This window comes from Clarias gariepinus, chromosome 7 (genome assembly GCF_024256425.1).
Source record: "Clarias gariepinus isolate MV-2021 ecotype Netherlands chromosome 7, CGAR_prim_01v2, whole genome shotgun sequence".
NCBI lineage: Eukaryota > Metazoa > Chordata > Actinopteri > Siluriformes > Clariidae > Clarias > Clarias gariepinus.
The window spans coordinates 4,097,374-4,116,246 of record NC_071106.1 but is presented as its reverse complement, the minus strand read 5'-3'; the positions used below and the strand labels follow the sequence as shown (position 1 = coordinate 4,116,246).

Genomic DNA, 18,873 nt, shown 5'->3' with positions numbered 1-18,873 from the left:
AGTTGACGTCTGGGTGAAGCACAGCTGCTTCCTATGGAGCCGAGCGCAACACTTCCCACCAACAGAATGTATGATGTAAGATATAAGCAATAAATAATTTAAAAAAGAGAAGTAAAGCAGAATAAGATGCGGGTGTGTGTGTGATCGAGGGGCTGGTGAGGGTCGGACAATGTGACTAAGAGGAAACAGGTGGATCGATGATGAACCACCAATACGGTATGTTACTGCACAAATAACCTGAATAATAATGATCTTTGTAGAATAATAATTGTGTGACATAATCTATTTAATGTGTGTGTGTGAGTGTGTGTGTGTGTGGGCGCTATGTGGAAAAGTTGTTCTGATCCACATACTGTCTGGAGGTGGTACAGTGGAATAGACAGAACGTGTAAAAGCGACATGTGCTGGCAGACTGCCAAGTGCGTGTGTGTCCGAGCGCACACGGACTTGTGAGTGAGTGAGTGAGTGTGCGTAAGTGTGTATGTGTGCATGTAGGTGTGTGTGTGCCTGTGTGTGTGTGTGTGTGTGAGTGTACCTGAGGGAGACACTAATGGCTTTCTATTGCTATGACACTGCTGTCATCTCTTTGTGTGTGTGTGTGTGTGTGTGTGTGTGTAGGTTTTACCCTCCTGTCAGACTGACTCGGACACCTGGAAACCTAATTCATAGCTGATAAATTACAGACCATGACCCAGGCATCTGAGTGTGAAACTGTCCACTGAGCAAAAAGTACAAGTGATACAAATAACCTGGCTCAAATAAATGACAAAGTGTGTGTGTGTGTCTGTCTGTCTGTCTGTCCATCTGTCTGTCTGTCTATTCAGCCCTCTATCTTCCCATCTATTCATTCACTTACCTTGTGATAGATCTGTCTATTCATTCCGCCATCATTCCGCCATACTCGCTTGCTAAAAATTACACTTATATTTTGAAAGCTGTTAAATTTAATAAGAACGGTGATGAAAAAGCTTTAATGAAGTCATCCATCCATCTATCCATCCATCCATCCATCTATCCATCCATCCATTCACCCATTTGCCCATCCATCCATCCATCCATCCATCCATCCACTCATCCATTTATGCACCAACTTACCCATCCAGCTACTCATCCACTGGCATATTTGTCATCCATCCATCGATTCATCTTTCCCTATAGCTATTTATCCAACCATCCAGCTGCTTATCCAATCCATGCATCCACCTATCTATCTATCCATCAAATAACACATCTATTGGCATATTTATCATCTACCTATCCATCTATCCATTTATTTATCCATCCATCCCTTCATCCATCCATCAATCCAACTGCCTATCCACACATGCATTTATCTATGCAACAATCTCATTTATTAGCCTATTTAACATCCATCTATTCATCCTTCCACACCTTCACCCCCCCCCCTACAGTTCAGCTGTCAGTTTCTGCACCTATCAATCCAGATCTCTGTTTCTCACCCATCTATCCATCCACCCACCCAACTACCCATCTATGCCTTGGTTGATCTCTTTATCTGCCTGTCGATCTATCAATCAATCCATTCAGTTATTTTGTCAGCCCTTAAGTAATTCATCTACCTGCCAATTCATCCATCTATTCATTCAGTCATCCATCCACCTATCAGTCTACCCTTTACACATCCATCCATTTATTATTTTACAGATATACCTAATAATTGGTAATACTCTATCATTCTGGATGGATAATCCATCCATCTATTCTTCCCTCCTTCTCTCCCTGCCTCCAGTTACCCATCTACCCAACCATCCATTTATCTTTCTTTCCGTTCAGTGGTTAATTTATCCATCCGTCCATCAAGATCTCTATTTGTCACCACTATTTATCCATCCACCCACTCATCCTCCAATCAGTGACATACTGTACGTATACAGTATATCAGTCTACTAATTTTCCAACAAGCCACCTGCCTGCCCTTCCCTCCATCCATCTATCCATCCATGCACTAGTTGATCCATCTGTTATATTATATTCGTATTATTCTGCCTGTCCATCCAGTCTGTACATCCAGCCTTCTTCCAGCCATCCTGCTGCCCAACAATCAAGTCAGACATCATCCATTCATCCATGCATACTATCCATCCATCCCTTTATTTATTTACTCATTCTTTTCTTGTACTATATGAACATAGACCTATAAAACTATCATCCTATTGATACCTCCATTGAGTTGAGTTTCATTCACACTTTTGCTGTTCATGTGTAATTTGTATTTCTGTGTTTCTTACCCGGTATTTGGAGAGATCAATCCTCAGAGAGTTGTGTAACTGATCCAAGAGTTTTACAAATTTCTCCCTCTATGGAGAAATGAAACACAATATTAAATGTGAGCAAATGAAGAGGAAATACTGCAGCACTTGGCAATTACACCTCACACATGGAGTTACACAGTTACATTTTACTGGGCTAATAGTACAGCTAATGACAGGATGCATTCTCTAAGCAACCATCCATCCTCATATCTGCCCATGCTTTAATCCATTCTCTTCTCCATCCACTCATCCATTTATCTGTTTAGTAATCATTTCATGTTTATTCATATGTTGGTTTTTTATTTCCACTTCATAGTTGGAAAGGTGCCATCCATCTGATCCATCCATCCATCCATCCATCCATCCATCCACAGATCCATCCACAGACCTCTTAATTGAATTCTTCCATCCACAAATGTATTATTTGTAAAATATGTAAAACATATTTATTTTATTCTAATAAGAAGTAAAAAAAGGCTGTGTTCAACAAAGACAAGAATTTCAATTATAATGTAAATCATTAATTAAATTATTTATTCATTTATTCATCTATTTGATTAAATTATTTTTATAAAAATTTCAGATCTAGCCAATTTTCTCTTTAAAAACATTAAACAAAGCAATACATCAAACATTTTTCTCTATATTTCATTTATTTATTCATTTTTTTATCTATAAGTGTGTTTAATTATTTTTTTTTTTTGTACTCGTGGTGGCATGTTGTCTTAGCAGTGTTTAGCACTGGCTCCTCCCACTTCCAGGGGTGGGGGTCCAAACTTTGTATTTTAGGGGTTGTCTCCCACAGTCCATAGACATGTGTTAAGGTTATTTGGTGTTTCCAAACTGCCCATAGTGTACAGTTGGGTGTGTGAGTGCATATACGCGCTTGTGTGCCCTGCAAAATGGTGACATTCCATCCATGATGTATGTCACCTCTTGGCCACCTCAAACACTCCTGCAACCCTGGACAGAATAAGCGCTATATATACCGAATGATGGATGGATGGACTCGTTTAACAGGTCCTACGTCTGTCATCCTTCCACCACTCACCCCAAAGTTAGAAGCAGCGAACCGGTCTGAGGCGGAGATGTTGGTGCTGGTGGTGGTGGTGTGAGCAAAGTAGGCGTTGATGTTCGCCAGGAGGTTACTCATCACAGCTGGCACTCCAGGACACATGTACTTCGACGACAGGCAGGAGAAATGACTGCAGAACAATAAAAGAGAGAGGGAGAAATAAAGTTCATACAACTGACTAAGACTAGCTGTACTGATTTTCTCCAAGAGAGAAAAACACGTAAAAACACGGGAACATTACAGCTACAAAACGTTCCTCCTGATACGGTTGTAAAAGCAAGGCTCTCACATTTATTTTAAAAGTTTTTTAAACAATGAAGTATGATGGCCTATTTGTGCATTTTGCTTCTAGTTTATGCTAATTTAGTCATTCATAGTTTATGAATTAGAAATTTTTATTTTCCTAAGTGAAAAAACAACACGATTTAAAACCAAGCACTTTGAGTACAACATCCAATATCTGCTAATTGTCGTGTTTTTCCATTCTTCCCCCACCATCCATCCCTTTAATCATTCATTCTTTTTTTTCTAATTCCAATCATCCATCCATCTATCCGGCCATCCAACCAACCGACCATCTGTCTACCCACTGATCCATCTTCTATTAATCATACATCAGTGCATCCTTTCATCTATTTATTGATGTACATTTCTCATCATACATATCTAATGTCAAATGATCAAATTAAATTGAATGCCATGTTGATAAATATATGAATAAATTATTAAAATATGGTATTAATAACTTTTTTTCTATTAAAGGCTGAAAAGTGAGGGATGGTCACAAAATACTTTTAGCCATGGTGAAACCATGAGAGAGGGGAGAGTATGGACAGAGAAGATGAAACAGTGAAACAGGGAGAGTTGTAATACTATCAGAGGACAAATAGAATGATAGAGAAGATGGTTAGAGAAGGACAGACAGAGAGAGAGAAATATGAAGCAGAAGAGATGAAATTAAAGGAAGTGCAGGAGACAGATAATGAGATAAAGGAATTAATGGATAGATTGAGCCATGTCCATGAAAAAGGAAGTAGTGTACAAATGCACTAAAATAGGCACCTGCTCTATGGAAAATTACATTTCACACACACACACACACACACACACACAGACACAGACACACACACACACACACACGCACACACACACGCACACACACACGCACACACACACACACAAATTCAAATTAAAAGAAGCTATGTGTGTTCAGAAGTCTTAAACCTTAAATAAAAACAGTGAGAATGAATTGTAGAACAGTAAACTTCATCTATTAATCTGTATCTGTTTGTCCATCCATCCATCCATCCATCCATCCATTCATCCATCCATCCATCCAATGACCTGTTCATCCAACCATCCATCCATCCATCCATCCATCCATCCATCCATCCATTTGTGTTTCTAATCACTCTATCTATTGGCATGTTTATCTATCCATCCTTCCACTTATCTAATCTACCCACTCCCCCACCCATACATTTAGCCATTTGTTTATTAAATCTTCCATTTAAGCCACCAATACATATTAAAATTGACATCACCTTACCCTATTAATTAGCTTATTCTTCTGCCCATCCATATAACCCACCACCCAGCCTTCCATTCATCAATCTAGACATCCTTTGGCCATTTTCATTCCTCCATCCAATGTTCCATCCATCCACCCATCCATCCATCCATACAGTCAGCCACCCATCCATCTATCTATCTATTGCCTTATTCATTTATCTATCTATTCATCCATCTATCCATGATATTCATATATCACTTGACCAACACTTTTGCCTATTAATAAACTTCTATCTATCCATCCATCCATCCATCCATCCATTCAAAACATATCATAATAAATAAGTCACATGCAGTGTATGTAAGCAGTAACTATAACACAGTGAAGGTGGAGTACTTCTGGTGATCCTCCAGCTCCATCAGAGAGTGTTCTCCATGGTCATTAGTGTGTTGGTGTTAAGTACTGGTGTTAAGTGGGACTGACCTCACACATACACACACACAGAGAGAGAGAGAGAGAGAGAGAGAGAGAGAACGTTCGCATTGATATCGGACACAAACCCGTCCATGTGGAGTTCAAACCAACCCACTCTTTACATACTGATGAGAATTTCACAGAGAAAACATTCAGCATCACATCCTCATAAACAAAATCATCCTCATCATCTAACAGCCTGGTGATTCTTTTGATTTATTTTACATTCATCAAAGATTTGAGCTGTTGACTGAGACAATGCGTGATTATAATAAATGATTGCAAATTATTATTCATCAGTCACATTAATAGTGCTGAAGTGGTAATATAAATATGTTTATGATCACTGAATATCATCATGAATAAATAATAACAAACATTCCATTATAAATGTTTTAAACTCTGGTGATTAAATGAATAATTTATCATATTGTTACTCATCTATTTTCAAACAGAGCTTTTCAAAACAGACCTTTATACTATTGAGCTGTCCTTCTGCTGAACCTGGACATTTAATGGGTTCCCCATGAGGTAGATTACTAAGCAGAATCCTTTAAGGTGAATAAAAATCCTTATTTGTTCAATAAATGCTTTAAGAACACAATGGACCAGTACCAAAAACTAAATGTTAAATGTCTGGACAGGCTCTAGAGACTTCCTATGCTATATACAATTTCTAAATAGTTTTATTCAGTTAATACCCAAAGCACACATTTATGTAAAAATTAGTGTTCTTCGACGGTCCTTTAGGGGTTATTTTGAGTCTTAAGAATGCTCAATTTTTAAAAATAGGATCTCCATGGAGATGTCCTTGGAGAGGGTTGTACATGGGATCCTTAAGGATCCTCTTAAAGGGGTAAATAGGGTCTTATGACTTTGCCATCTGAGCTCCTCCAATGTGCAGTCACACCACTTTAATCATTCTCCTATGCAGACAAAAATACAGAATAATTTGCAAAATCTACAAACTCAAAGATTTTCATGAAAACCACTTAGCAAGAAAATAAATAACAATAGTATTAGATTTAATTTCTATTATTTAATTTTTATTATTATTATTATTATTTTATTAATATTTTTTAATTATTTAATTAATACATTATACGACAGTTCTGATTTCATGAGAAATATTTCATGAGTGATGATATAAAGCATAACAGCACTGCGACGTTTAACTATACGTATCACTCAGCGTCTCAGGTGTTGTCCAGTGGTTCATGACACTAAGAGAGTGGGTCTGTACAATTAGCAGTACTGAGGAGAGAGCAGCTGTCTGACAAAACTGACCTTCACAACCAGTCACACAAGCACTTTCAGCAAGAATACACATCTGATAATGTTACGCTACGGTAAGCAAAATAACTGGTTCAATAAAGAAACTAATTTGTGTTAGTGTAATAGTGTTTGTGGAAATGTTATATAAAAAGCGGTATGACACACAAGGTTGTATTGTTGTACGGAATATCTGCACAGCTGTCATATTTTCAGTATCCATGTTGCACTCTCATGCCTACGACCGCATCACAGCCATGCTGATATTCTTCACGACAGCCCAACTTCAAAAGTGATGTGGCTTACATGCATTTATTTTCAAAATTAATGGATATTTTGGATTGATATTATTAAACGGTTAATAAAACTAAAAATTAAAACCTTGTGTGATTCATCATTGGGTCCATAATGTTTCTGAACTCTGGACATCTGTTTGCAGCTGCACCACTGTCAGCGCTGATGTTCTCGCAAAGTTCTGACCAAATTAGAATCCAGAATTCAACAGCACTGTGGTGTATTATTTGTTAATTAAGTGATTAATCAACCACTGGGTCTCGATGACGCTGCAATTACTTTAATGTTACTTAAAGTAATTAAGTGTTAATCATCACACCATGCGAGTTAAAAATGTTTTAGACAGAAATAGACTTTTCAGATGGATGATGTCTGTATGTCTCAGTGATAAACAGTGTATCCAGGTAAATCAGAGCTTGAACACATCAATGATCCTGCTAATTATCCACGTCTGAGAACCGATGATTAATAACCACTCAGTCAGTGGGTCTGGAGGAGCATGGTGGATCTCTGGGGCTTTCAGTAAAGTATTCATGTTTGGATAAACACATGAGCATGTGCTTTTATAAAGACTTAGATGCAAATCTATTAATCAATCTCTTAATCTTTTCTTGTATTTGTCTGCTTGTCTTTGTTTAATGCGAAGTCTATACAAGAATTGGTGTTAGCATTTACAAGCAAGAACGCAGCATGTCCTGAAAACATGTGCCACCTCTTGTCAAAAGGCTAACAAACATTTGCTTTTAAAGGATTATGGTGATGAATGCTGGTTGGAGAGGCCCAAACAGACTCTATAATCGGCCCTGCTTATGTCCACCAGTTAATCTGTAACGGAACACTTCAGCTCATCGTGATTTCAGCAGCAAACTTCACCTGGCATCACATGCTGGCAGCCCAAGGGCGCATTAATCGGAGAGCAGTGCCAGCGCATCAAGCAGCTCACCGCACTGATACAAGCCTCAGCTGCCACACAGCCAGCGCCACTGTCCCTGTCGACAACCAGCCTCATTACACACCGGGGTTTCTTGTTTCAGTGCTCGCTCTAGTTCTCTTGTCAGGACAGGATTCCTGAATCGCACCTCTACAACCTCCTCACTCTCACCTGGGCTACTCATATATGGTTTTCTACAAAAAAAAAAAAAAAAAACCTTCCAATCTGCTGTAAAAATTCACTCAGATTTTCATGTTACTTGTTCAGATCATGTGCTCCATGGCTGAGAAGCTTAAGTATTGCATCCACTGCAATATACAGTACGATGAAAGTGCAAGCTCCAGAGGCGTGGCACATTAGAGGAGGCTTCCTTACCCACCTCACAGAGCCAATTAAACGCCAAGTCAAAGCCTTCAACTGTGAGAGCATCTCCATCCTCATTACAGTTACAAACATGTTACCACTCACTCACTTACTCACTCACTCATCGTCTATACCACTTTATCCTGTATTCAGGGTCACGGGGGACCTGGAGTCTATCCCAGGAGGCTTAGGGCACAAGATGGTACACCCCGGACAGGGTGCCAATCCATTGCAGGGCACACACACTCACACACTTATTCTCACACTACTGGTAATTAGGGAACATCAGTTAGCCTAATTTGCATATTTTTGGCCTGTGGGAGGAAACGGGAGTACCTGGAGGAAACCCAACAAGCACAGGGAGAACATGCAAACTCTATGCACACAGAGACAGGAATCGAGCCTGGCCAGGAATCGAACCCGGACCTTGGAGGTGCAAGGCGACAGGACTAGCCACTATACCAGAATAAAATCCTGTCAAGCTGCACTGTTTTTTTTTTTGCAGCATAAACAAACCAGCATGAACAAACCAAACCAAATCAAACAGCAAACACACCAAAGCTTTCAATTCCTTTATGATTCAAACATAAGTCCTTAAGTAGTAGGAGTGAGAAAGAAATGTTTTCATTAGTGCCTGAATATAAATGGGTCACTTTATTTAGACCAGAAGAACTTTTAAGTTACTTTGCTTTACTTCTTCATCCATGAAGCTTCCGGCTGTTCCAGAGTCAGTGGGGGAAGATACAGAAACTACCGGGAAGTGTGACAAACAGATGGGGAGAGATGACCTCTCACCTGAGTGAAGGAGAACTTCTCTGGATGTAATGTACAGCCGTACAGTCCGTCCTACCTGCGCTACTCTAAGTTTGACATGGCTTATCTCCATTCTTCACATTCTGGATTTTGGTCAAGCTATGAGGGAATATAAGTAAATTGATTTTACGCGAAACTGAATACTTGTATATACCAGTTTATTCTAAAGAATATCATTGAGACTGTGAGGAAATGTTTTAAGGACCAGTTTTAATGAACAGAAGAATAAAAGAATAAATAAATAAATAAATAAACTGGGAGTTATTTCCAAGTTTTGTATATTATTATTATTATTATTATTATTATTATTATTATTATTAACAACAACAACAATAATAATGACAATAGTTATACAGTAAATCCTTGGATTGTGAGTAGCGCGATTTGCGAGTTTTCCACAAGAAAAGCAACATTTTTTTTTATAAATTTTGACTTGGAAAACGAACAAGTCTTGGTTTACGAGTACCAAGTATCATGTATCACAACTGAGCCAACGGTTTTTCTTCTACTTTCGCCTTCACAGACACACAAACACACACTATGTATCTATGCTCTACACACACGCATACACACACACACACGCAAACACATACACACACATACACACACAGCGCCTGCGCAATCAAACGAAAACACTTATTTGTCGGGATTTATTTATACTTTTTTTAAAGGTGAAGTGCAGGTTAATTTGTTTTTTTTGTTGGTTTTTTTTTGGGGGGAGGATTTTTTCTCGATTTTCTCCCTAATCTAGTCGTGGCCAATTCCTCCTTGTCACTAGGGGGCTCCCACATTAAGGCTACTACTACCATTCAGCCGGGAGGGCCGAAGACTATCACGTGTTTCCTCCGAACAACGTGATGCTTGCTCACGCACCGTTAGGGGCGGAGTAACACACTCGGAGGAAAGCGCTAGCCGCTCCTTCTGCGTGCTAAGCTCACAGACACCCCTGATTGGCTGAAGAGCCATGATTAATGTGGGAGCACAAAGTACCTCTCATCCCTCTCAAACCAGCGATCTCTGGATGATAGGGTGAGCACTTTACCATTGCGCCACTCGGACAGGTTAATTTGTTTTATTCTACTTTATATTTTGTGTTAATTAATATGCTTCTGGAACAAATTATGCTCGTAATCCAGGGTTCCTCTGCAATACATTTTATACTAGAATGTATTCATATTTTTTTTTTTAAACTAACTATAGTTTTTATATAAATATAGTATATTTTATATAAATATAGTATATTATCAGCAGTTTTCTTTCACAACAATACTCTGAGTTTATTATTACCCATTTTTTTTTATAATTAAAGAAAAAATATATCTTTTCTTGGTTAAGCAAAATAAATAATTTGTTGTGAATTTAAGTATTTACTTAATCACAACATTCTATTTCTTTTGTGCAAAAATTTTGAGTACCTTATTTCTTCATAGGAAATGAAAATAATCATATAAATTAGATCAAAAAATTTAAACTTTTTTATGTGAAATGCCCTAAAGATACAATTTAAAAATTGCTTGTCTATATAACAGCCTCAGCAGCGACCTCATTTCCCCTCTTATCTGTTCCAATCACTCTAATCACCAGCCTGATCATCTGTCATCATCTGCACCTGTCTCTAACTGGTCCATGCCTTGAATTAAAAAAAAATTTATGCTTAAATGATTTATAGGTCACTGGGTGGATTAACAAACAAAAAACAAAACTAACCAAAAAAAAAAAAAAAAACATTCCTCTGAAACTCCTCAAGTACTCAACCTGAACTAAAAATGAGATACAAAAACATCTTTCAGGAAGCCAGGAGAACTATTCTTCAAGACTACATTAAAGTCTGGAGCTTTGGAAGCAAAAAGTGAAGAAATGATGGTTGACTCGGGACTTGACATAACCCTGTCTGGTTACCGAGTGAATGCTAACAGTGATAATTGTGCAGAACACAGCTCCGGATTCATTAGCGCTGATTTGTTGCTCATTAGAGGGCATTAGGTGAGTGTAATAGCCACCTTATAGATTGAGGAGTTACAGATGAAACACATTGAGTCAACCAAAACACACAGAGAATGTTACACTCAGGCTTGAGGATCATCACAACAACACCAGCAGGCGGAGATACGCACGAGTCCAAACGCCCAAGTCCACTGCCAAGAGCTTAACGAAATGTGATGTTGAGCCACCGTTACCACCAACAAACACCATCTGTGAAGCCTTGTTCTCATTTCATTCCCTCCGAAACCAATAAGGGAGAAGCCAAACTGCTTCATAAATATTCATAGAAATACAAAAATGACCCATAAATGTGCTCATAACATTTACAGTACATAGTCTGATACAGCTATAGTCATTTATCACAATGCTTTACAGTTCATAGCTAATGTCTATAATACATTCTGTAAAAAAATAAAACATTTTTTAAAGGAAATGGATCAATAATGAAATGGAATGATGGAATAAAGTCCCTGACGACATCTTGAAGCTGATTATTGCTCCAAAGCAGCACACAATGAACTGTTTTGTTCTCTATAGGGATTTAACACTGATTGCAATTTTTTCATTTAATAAAGAACAAATACGTTGAACTTTTATCCATTTTTCGTAGCTAGTTTGTATTCTGTGGTGCTTAAGGTATCTATTTAGCACGACTTAATGTTCTCCATGCTTGAGTGAGGTTTTGTGATTTCTGTAAGCTCTTAAAGCTCTTGTTCTGTTCTTAAAACCACCATAAAATGACGTAAGTTTTCCGCTTGCCAGATGGTTTTATTTCTAATGTAGAATCAAATCGAGTCTAGAGCTAAAAAAATGGAGGGTAAAGCACTTAATTAACATGCTTCTGAAATCTATAGAGCATTTTGTACCTGTACCTCTACTACACCTGGGGAAAGGCTTTATAGTTCATTACTTCTGAGAAAACAATTAAAGTTTTGAATCATGATTCATAAATGATTAATAAATAGAGAAATCTGCATTATGTGTACAATTAAGTGCTGGAATGAATCCTGCCTCAACATTTATTCCAACTGAGAAGAAATTTTGTAATTCAATTCAATTCAATTTTATTTGTATAGCGCTTTTAAGAGTTGTCATTGTCGCAAAGCAGCTTTACACAATCAAAATAATTATTTAAGTCTGTATGGAATGTGAGTCTGCATGAATCAAGATGAGCAAATTGGTGAGCAATTCCCTGGTGAGCAAGCCGCGAGCGACAGTGGCAAGGAAAAACTCCCTGAGATGGTAATAGGAAGAAACCTTGAGAGGAACCAGACTCAACAGGGAACCCATCCTCATCTGGGTGAAACAGAAAGCAGGAATTGATCTGCATTTATACAGTGTGTTAGGTGGGAGGCAGTTCAGCTATAACAGTTGATGTTAATTGATGTAAATATGGAGTCCAGGTAGTTATTGGAAACAATTGCAATCGTGAACTATCGAGCAACCGCAGCCAAGTCAAGTCCTCTGAACTGTCTTTGTGGTAAAGTGAAACCATCCCTAGACACCAGACACATTTCAAAGAGACACACGGGGCATCCATGCAATGCGGAAAAGGGAGGAGTTTTGGTTTGTTGTCTGTATACTGTAGTACGTCTTAGTGAACAATTTTAACTTTCTACACCATCTCCATCATTAAGGGTCAACATGCATTCAACATGCTTATCCTGTACAGGGAAGCCTAGAGCCTATCCCAGGGGACTCAGGACATGAGGTGGGGTGCACCTTGGACAGGATTCCTGTTCTATTACAGGGCCTGCAAGCATAAATATTGGCAATTCGGGAAAATTTGCCTAATCTGCCTGTCTTTGAACTGTTGGAGGAACCCAGTGAAAACCCACCAAGCATGGGGAGAACATGCAAGCAGACCTGAGGCGGGACTCGAACCCAGCGATGTAAAGCCACAGTGCTCAACACTACGCCATCCTGCCATCTTAAGGTTAACAATATTATTTTATCTGCAGTTCCCTCTCAAAAGCTACAGTCGATGCTGCTTGAAAACGCAATGGGAACGTCTCGTTGTTGCCCAGTTGTAAAGCACATGTTTGTCAAACACGCCAAAAAAATTTGTCTTATAAAGTATAACCTCGGTCAGGTGCCGTCATCTGATAAGGTGCACCTGCAGGTTATATATAGGACTGAACCGGAAACATCCTCAGGTCTTTTTGTCTTCAAGTACTGCATTGTGTGTGTGCGTGTGTGCAAGCACTTTTTCAAAGCAAAAAGAAAGCATAAATAGAAAGTGTCTTATTACTCACCAGAAAGATGGCAGAGTTAGACAGGAGATACCTCCGGATAAAAGATATCTCGCCGAGGGCGATCTCCACACTTTCTGTTTTCAGTGTTTGGGGGAATAACACGCTATCCTCAGGCTTGAGGGAGCAGGTAAGTATTGCGATTTCTCCCTATTAAAGTCCCTCGCGCTCGGCTCGCCGTCTTTAAAATGAGTCGCGGCGCATTGCTCGAGTGCAAATCTGCCAGAAGCGTGAGACGGAATCTTGCTTTTCTCCAGCTCTCTCGCTGGATCATGAGCCTTTACCGTCCACTTCAGAGTGCTCCTCTAGTGATGAGCGAGTTATTAGAAGTGGTAACACGTGCGGTCGAATGCTAACACCTCGATTCACCGTAAAAATAAAATAAAATATAAATCCTCCGAACGCTCAAAGTTAGACGACAGGTTTCTGTTGGGCGGTCGGCGGAGGGGCCTCGACGATGCATCTCATAGCATCTCGTTCCCGCTTTTTTTAGGGAACAGGGTTAAAGCAAAGTAACCCGAGACGTTCTACTTATGTCTTGTCCATATGGCAGTTTTTATTTTATTTTATGTGCAACGCATTCAAGGACACTTGCATACTTACACTCTCCAATACAGCACGTGGCAGTAAGCACCTAGTTGGATTGTGATCCACCAGTATACACAAATACTGGAGCAGAAGTATACAAGGACATCAACCTCTGACCAGTGTCGACCCTGTCACCTTCCTACTTTACCAGGTAAACGTGGTCGAGCCTCGTCTTGAGTTTGTCATACCCTGCTTGAGAACATGTTGATCCATTCCCAGGCATGATACGGAGTGTTCACATTAGGTAAATGTACTGAAGTTCGGGAGCCGCGCTCAAGACTGCAATGTAAGAAAACAACAAGAGTTGACGTGTGGACATGAAAAATAGCATTAAAAGGGGTGTACCCCATGCGCCGTATCTTCTGTGTTTGATTTCTGAGCGTGATGTGCTCAGTGAGAGCATGGTAGTTTGTCATGCACTGACAGCATGGTTTTGCATTTCTCATGCAGACAAAGAGTTTTTTTTTGTGGGAAGAAAGAAAAATAAACGAGGAAAACAACGATCACATGGTACAGTGATCACAGATTAGTCTCCTAAGCAAGAAAACATGAGATGGCAATAGGATAGAAGCATCCGTGCTCTCAATCTGTGCAAATCACTTTTTTGGATCCACACTTTAGACACCATGTCTTTCATTTTTAATCCCCTATATCGAGAACTTCATTTCCCTCCAGGTATTTAGCCATACTGTACAGTATGTATGTTGAACTGATTGACATTGAGGTGCATTGCACTGAGGCGAATCAAGCGAGATGCTTTTAACCTCTGCTGTTGCATTCTGTCTCTTTATGCCCTAAAGAAGATCTCCGACCGAAAAGCTTACTTTTGTTTAAAAACTTTGAGTGTGAAATGAAGGAAAATCAACTCTGCTGGACTAGGCTTTAGAGACATGAGATGTATCCCAGTGATGACTCTGCAGCCGTCTGACATCATCAGTAACGCAGATGCTTGTCTCGAGTTATAAAAACTTCATTGTAGAGGATACCATCAGGATTAAAGTCGACAGGCAAGTGAAGAAATACTCTACAGTTGAAAAAGTCTTTGGTGAAAACTCTCTCCCTCGCTAAGCTTCATCACCTTCCAGTTTCATTACAGCTCCAGAAGGTCCGGGCAGGATGAAGATTGTTATAGTCTAAAAGAGTGCGCTATACTACACACCGCGTAGTGCACCTGTGCCCATATCCGCTCAACACAGCGTCATTACAGCTTCAGCCACTGACTCAGATCTAATTAGCTTTAGCGTCCCGCTGTGTGACCTCGTTCACACCCTGGAAACCTCAAAACACCTCAATTTCGTTTAAGGCCCATTTGGTGCACCGTGATTTGTTACGGTCCTCAGAGCTTGCTCCTTCTCTCTCTCAGTCTTTCCTTCAGTAACTTTTAATATCTTACTCTCCATTCTCTCTCTCTCTCTCTCTCTCTCTCTCTCTTTTTCGTTCTCGTTCACTCAATAGAGAAATGCTCCAGGCGAAACAGATGACATCAGATACGAGGTGTTAGCCTCCCGTTGCCTGGTTACAGCCGTGACCTTTCCCCGCATTCATTTTCTTTTTCTACATTTTCTCCACACTCTGAGGATCTCCACCGTAAATCATGGAAATAAAAGCGTTCATTCATTCATCACTTTTATTCTCGTTTTCTTAAAAGTAATTAACAATTGTTTAGAAAAACAACACTGTGTGTATTTGTGTGTTCAAAAAATAATAAAGTGTCGAGTCAGTGCGGTTCAGTTTATTCCATCATTACTTAAGACAATCCTGGACTAGAACCTCACACTCATGTAGTCTTTTGTATGGAGTATTTAAGATCTCAAGCCACATGAGGGCGGCACTGTGGCTTAGTGGCCTTGCACCACCAGGGTCCGTGTTCGATTCCCGCCTCTCTGTGTGTGTATGAGTGCATGCACTGTGATGGATGGGCACCCTATCCAAGGTGTACCCTAACTCGTGCCCTAAGTCTCCTGAGATTGTATACAGGATTAAGCGGTATACTGTAGATGAAGAGTGAGTGAGTGAGTGAGTGAGTGAGTGAGTGAGTGAGTGATGGGCATGAGTTTCATGAGATTTTTGCACACAGCAGTCTCACAGTATAGCTGCTGAGACAGCTTTGAGGAAAACAGCCAGACTGGTGAAATCCTGACAGGAACTCCAAATAACCACTCTACAAAAAGCATCTTGACACCCCTAGTGGAGTGGCCTACAGCAGCAGGGGACGACATTAGGTCCTCAGGTTCCAATCCTGTCAGATAAGAGCAGGAATCTGAGGCTGTTTTCACACCAGGCATGATTGCTTCATTCGTAAATACGATTACCGACCATGCCTCCCCACTCTCCTGCTGGCCAGCTTTCATATTAGTAATGTTGTTCTGTACGTGGGTATACACCAATCAGACATAACATTATTATAACCACCGGCCTAATATTGAGTACAGTACGGAACGTCCACTCACCTTTTTTCATCATTAGAGTGATGCACTGTGTGTTCTTTGAATCTTGAATCTTCTTACTCCATTCTATCAGAACCAGCATCAACCTTTTCATTAATTTGATCTGCACTAGTGCTCCTATCGGATCAGACTACACGGGCCAGCCTTTACTCCCCTTGGCTGCTCATGATCCTGTCGTCGGTTCAGTGGTTCTTCATTCTTGGAGCACATTTGGAATGTCCTGCCCGCTGGAGACCAGGTACATCCCACCACCCTGCAGTTTTAGTGTCACTCTGACCTCGTCGTCTAGCCATCACAATCTGGCAGTTATCAGACATCTGAAATCAAATCCCTGCTCTGGCTTGCGCATTTTTTTACTTAACCGACAAAATGTTAATTTGCTTATTAATATATCCCACCCACTTTCAGACGCCATTGCAATGAAATATTGTACTGTGACAAAAGTGGGTTCATACTTAATATTAGGAGCAGATTTGGAATCCGCCAATAAAGTCTTTTTCATATCTACTCACCCTTTCATACTCGTAGATTTACTTTTGCCATACAACTGTTTAAAACTATTTACTCGTTTTAAAATGATGGCGTCTAGAGACTTCAGCCGCTCCGATCCCTACCACCCTCTCTAACATATTCAGTTTAATTTAATATACTTTTAGTTACTGTTTTGTATTGTTACTGTTTTATTTCATGATGTTTGGTAGCTTTTCAAAAATATTTTATAAAAGGTGTCCTCGAGTGCTTCGAAAAGCGACAACAAATAAAATGCATTATGATTATTATTAAACAATGTCTAATACCGAGTTGGAGATAATGTCGGGAGCGACCCTCTTGTCTGTCTTCCTGTTGTATTAGTTACAGTCAGTGAAGTCAAGCTCGACTCATGATGTACACCTATACAGACTGATAGGAAACTGTCAGCCTTGATGATGTCACAAACTAAACAGTGTTTGTTGACGTTTATCTTTTACACCTGACCCGAACCGTACCTGAGCACAGATTGTTCACACTACTCAAATGTCCTAGACTCTGAAGTCGAAAAAAAGCCTGGAGATGTAAGAGGACTGCAATCTCCAAAACTGGACATGTTCGGAATTATAAAATAAAAAAATATACAAGTTTAAAATAAAATGTATTATTTAAATATCTGCTAAATAAAAAAATAAAATAAATGAAAGCTGGTGCACAATCTCAATTTCAAGTAATCGTTATACAGGTATGGTGTAATGTCTAATTGATTATATAGCTATATTAAGCTATTTTTTAATGCACAAACATCAGGTGTGTGTGTGTGTGTGTGTGTGTGTGTGTGTGTGTGTGTGTAAAAAGGTAGAATTTAGCCCCAAACACATAAACCACATAAACACATAAACACACACACACACACACACACACACACACACACACACGCACACACGAGATGTCTAATTAATCAATAAACGAGGTTCAAAGATTCAAAGGTCACGTGAGGGCAAGAGCTGTAAAATGTGTCAGTTCTTTACACAATCTCAGGATTTATACTTAACACATTTTTTGTCCTGTGCAGCTAATTTATTTGAACTAAACTCCTAATAAAGACAACATAATGTGAGTAATTACATCTTATTGATTAAAAAAAAAAAAAAATTAACCTGTACCTTTTCTAAAAAAAAAATTCGCTTTTTATGGTCAACAACAAAATGCGATGAAAGGTGAAAAGGTTTAAATCTCAATTACTTTAGAGACCGCGGGCAGCCCTGGGAGAGGAAGGGAGGAGAAGAGATGATGGATGGAGGTGACCAGAGTGTCATATCAAGTTCCTCAAAAGTTACATCCTCGAAAGCTGGATGCTTTTCTGAGACATCACGATATACAGTATAATAATAATAATAATAATAATAATAATAATAATAATACATCAAATTAAATCATCTTCATTAAAAAAGTCTGTTGTTTGCATTTAAATACGAGAGTATTTAAGGAGCTTCAATTGGAAAATTTCTGCAGTGTTTAATGTGTCTTAGCTGATTTCTTAAACAATCAAGTTGGAAGCTGTATCGAATGATCAAAGAAAAGATCTTACTGTGTATCAAAGGGGGAACATAATTGTCCTGCATCAAGCAAAGACAACAACTAGGAAATTAGTGAAATGACTGAAATTGGGTTAAAGACATTATTAAAACATGGAAGGACTGAAAGATCATGTGTGACTGTATTCAGAAACCAGAGTTATGTTTAATAGTGTCAGTAAGAGTATGTCCATAAGAAAACCACTTGTTAGTGAGACTCATCACATAGGAGGCTTTGATTTGTTAGAGAGCATAAAGACTGGACTTTGGAGCGAAGGAAAAAGGTCATGTGACCTGATCAGTCCAGATTGAGTCTATTCCAGCGTGATGCACCCATCATGCATAGTGTCCACTGTCCAAGCCTCTGGAGACAGTGTTATGATCTGGGGTTGATCAGTTACTCAGGTCGAGACTCAGCAACGTTATGGGGCAATAAAATGAAGGCACCTGACCACCTGAATGTACTGAATCACCAGGTTATCATTTCTATGGAGTTTTCAAGGATTATCAAAAGTTGGGCTGAGATCAGGGACAACAGGTGACAATAACA

At 39.3% G+C, this 18,873-nt stretch overlaps 1 protein-coding gene across 1 annotated transcript in view; it reads right to left on the bottom strand.

Annotated features, from left to right (window-relative positions):
- LOC128528030 (protein unc-13 homolog C-like) overlaps positions 1 to 18,873 on the bottom strand; it is a 208,775-nt gene that overhangs the window by 123,538 nt on the left and 66,364 nt on the right. Inside the window, exons 14-15 of the mRNA XM_053500754.1 lie at positions 3,325 to 3,478; positions 2,250 to 2,318 (exon numbers count right to left, since the gene is read on the bottom strand). Coding sequence (XP_053356729.1) covers positions 2,250 to 2,318; positions 3,325 to 3,478 — 223 coding nt within the window. The remainder of the gene's footprint in view (positions 1 to 2,249; positions 2,319 to 3,324; positions 3,479 to 18,873) is intronic.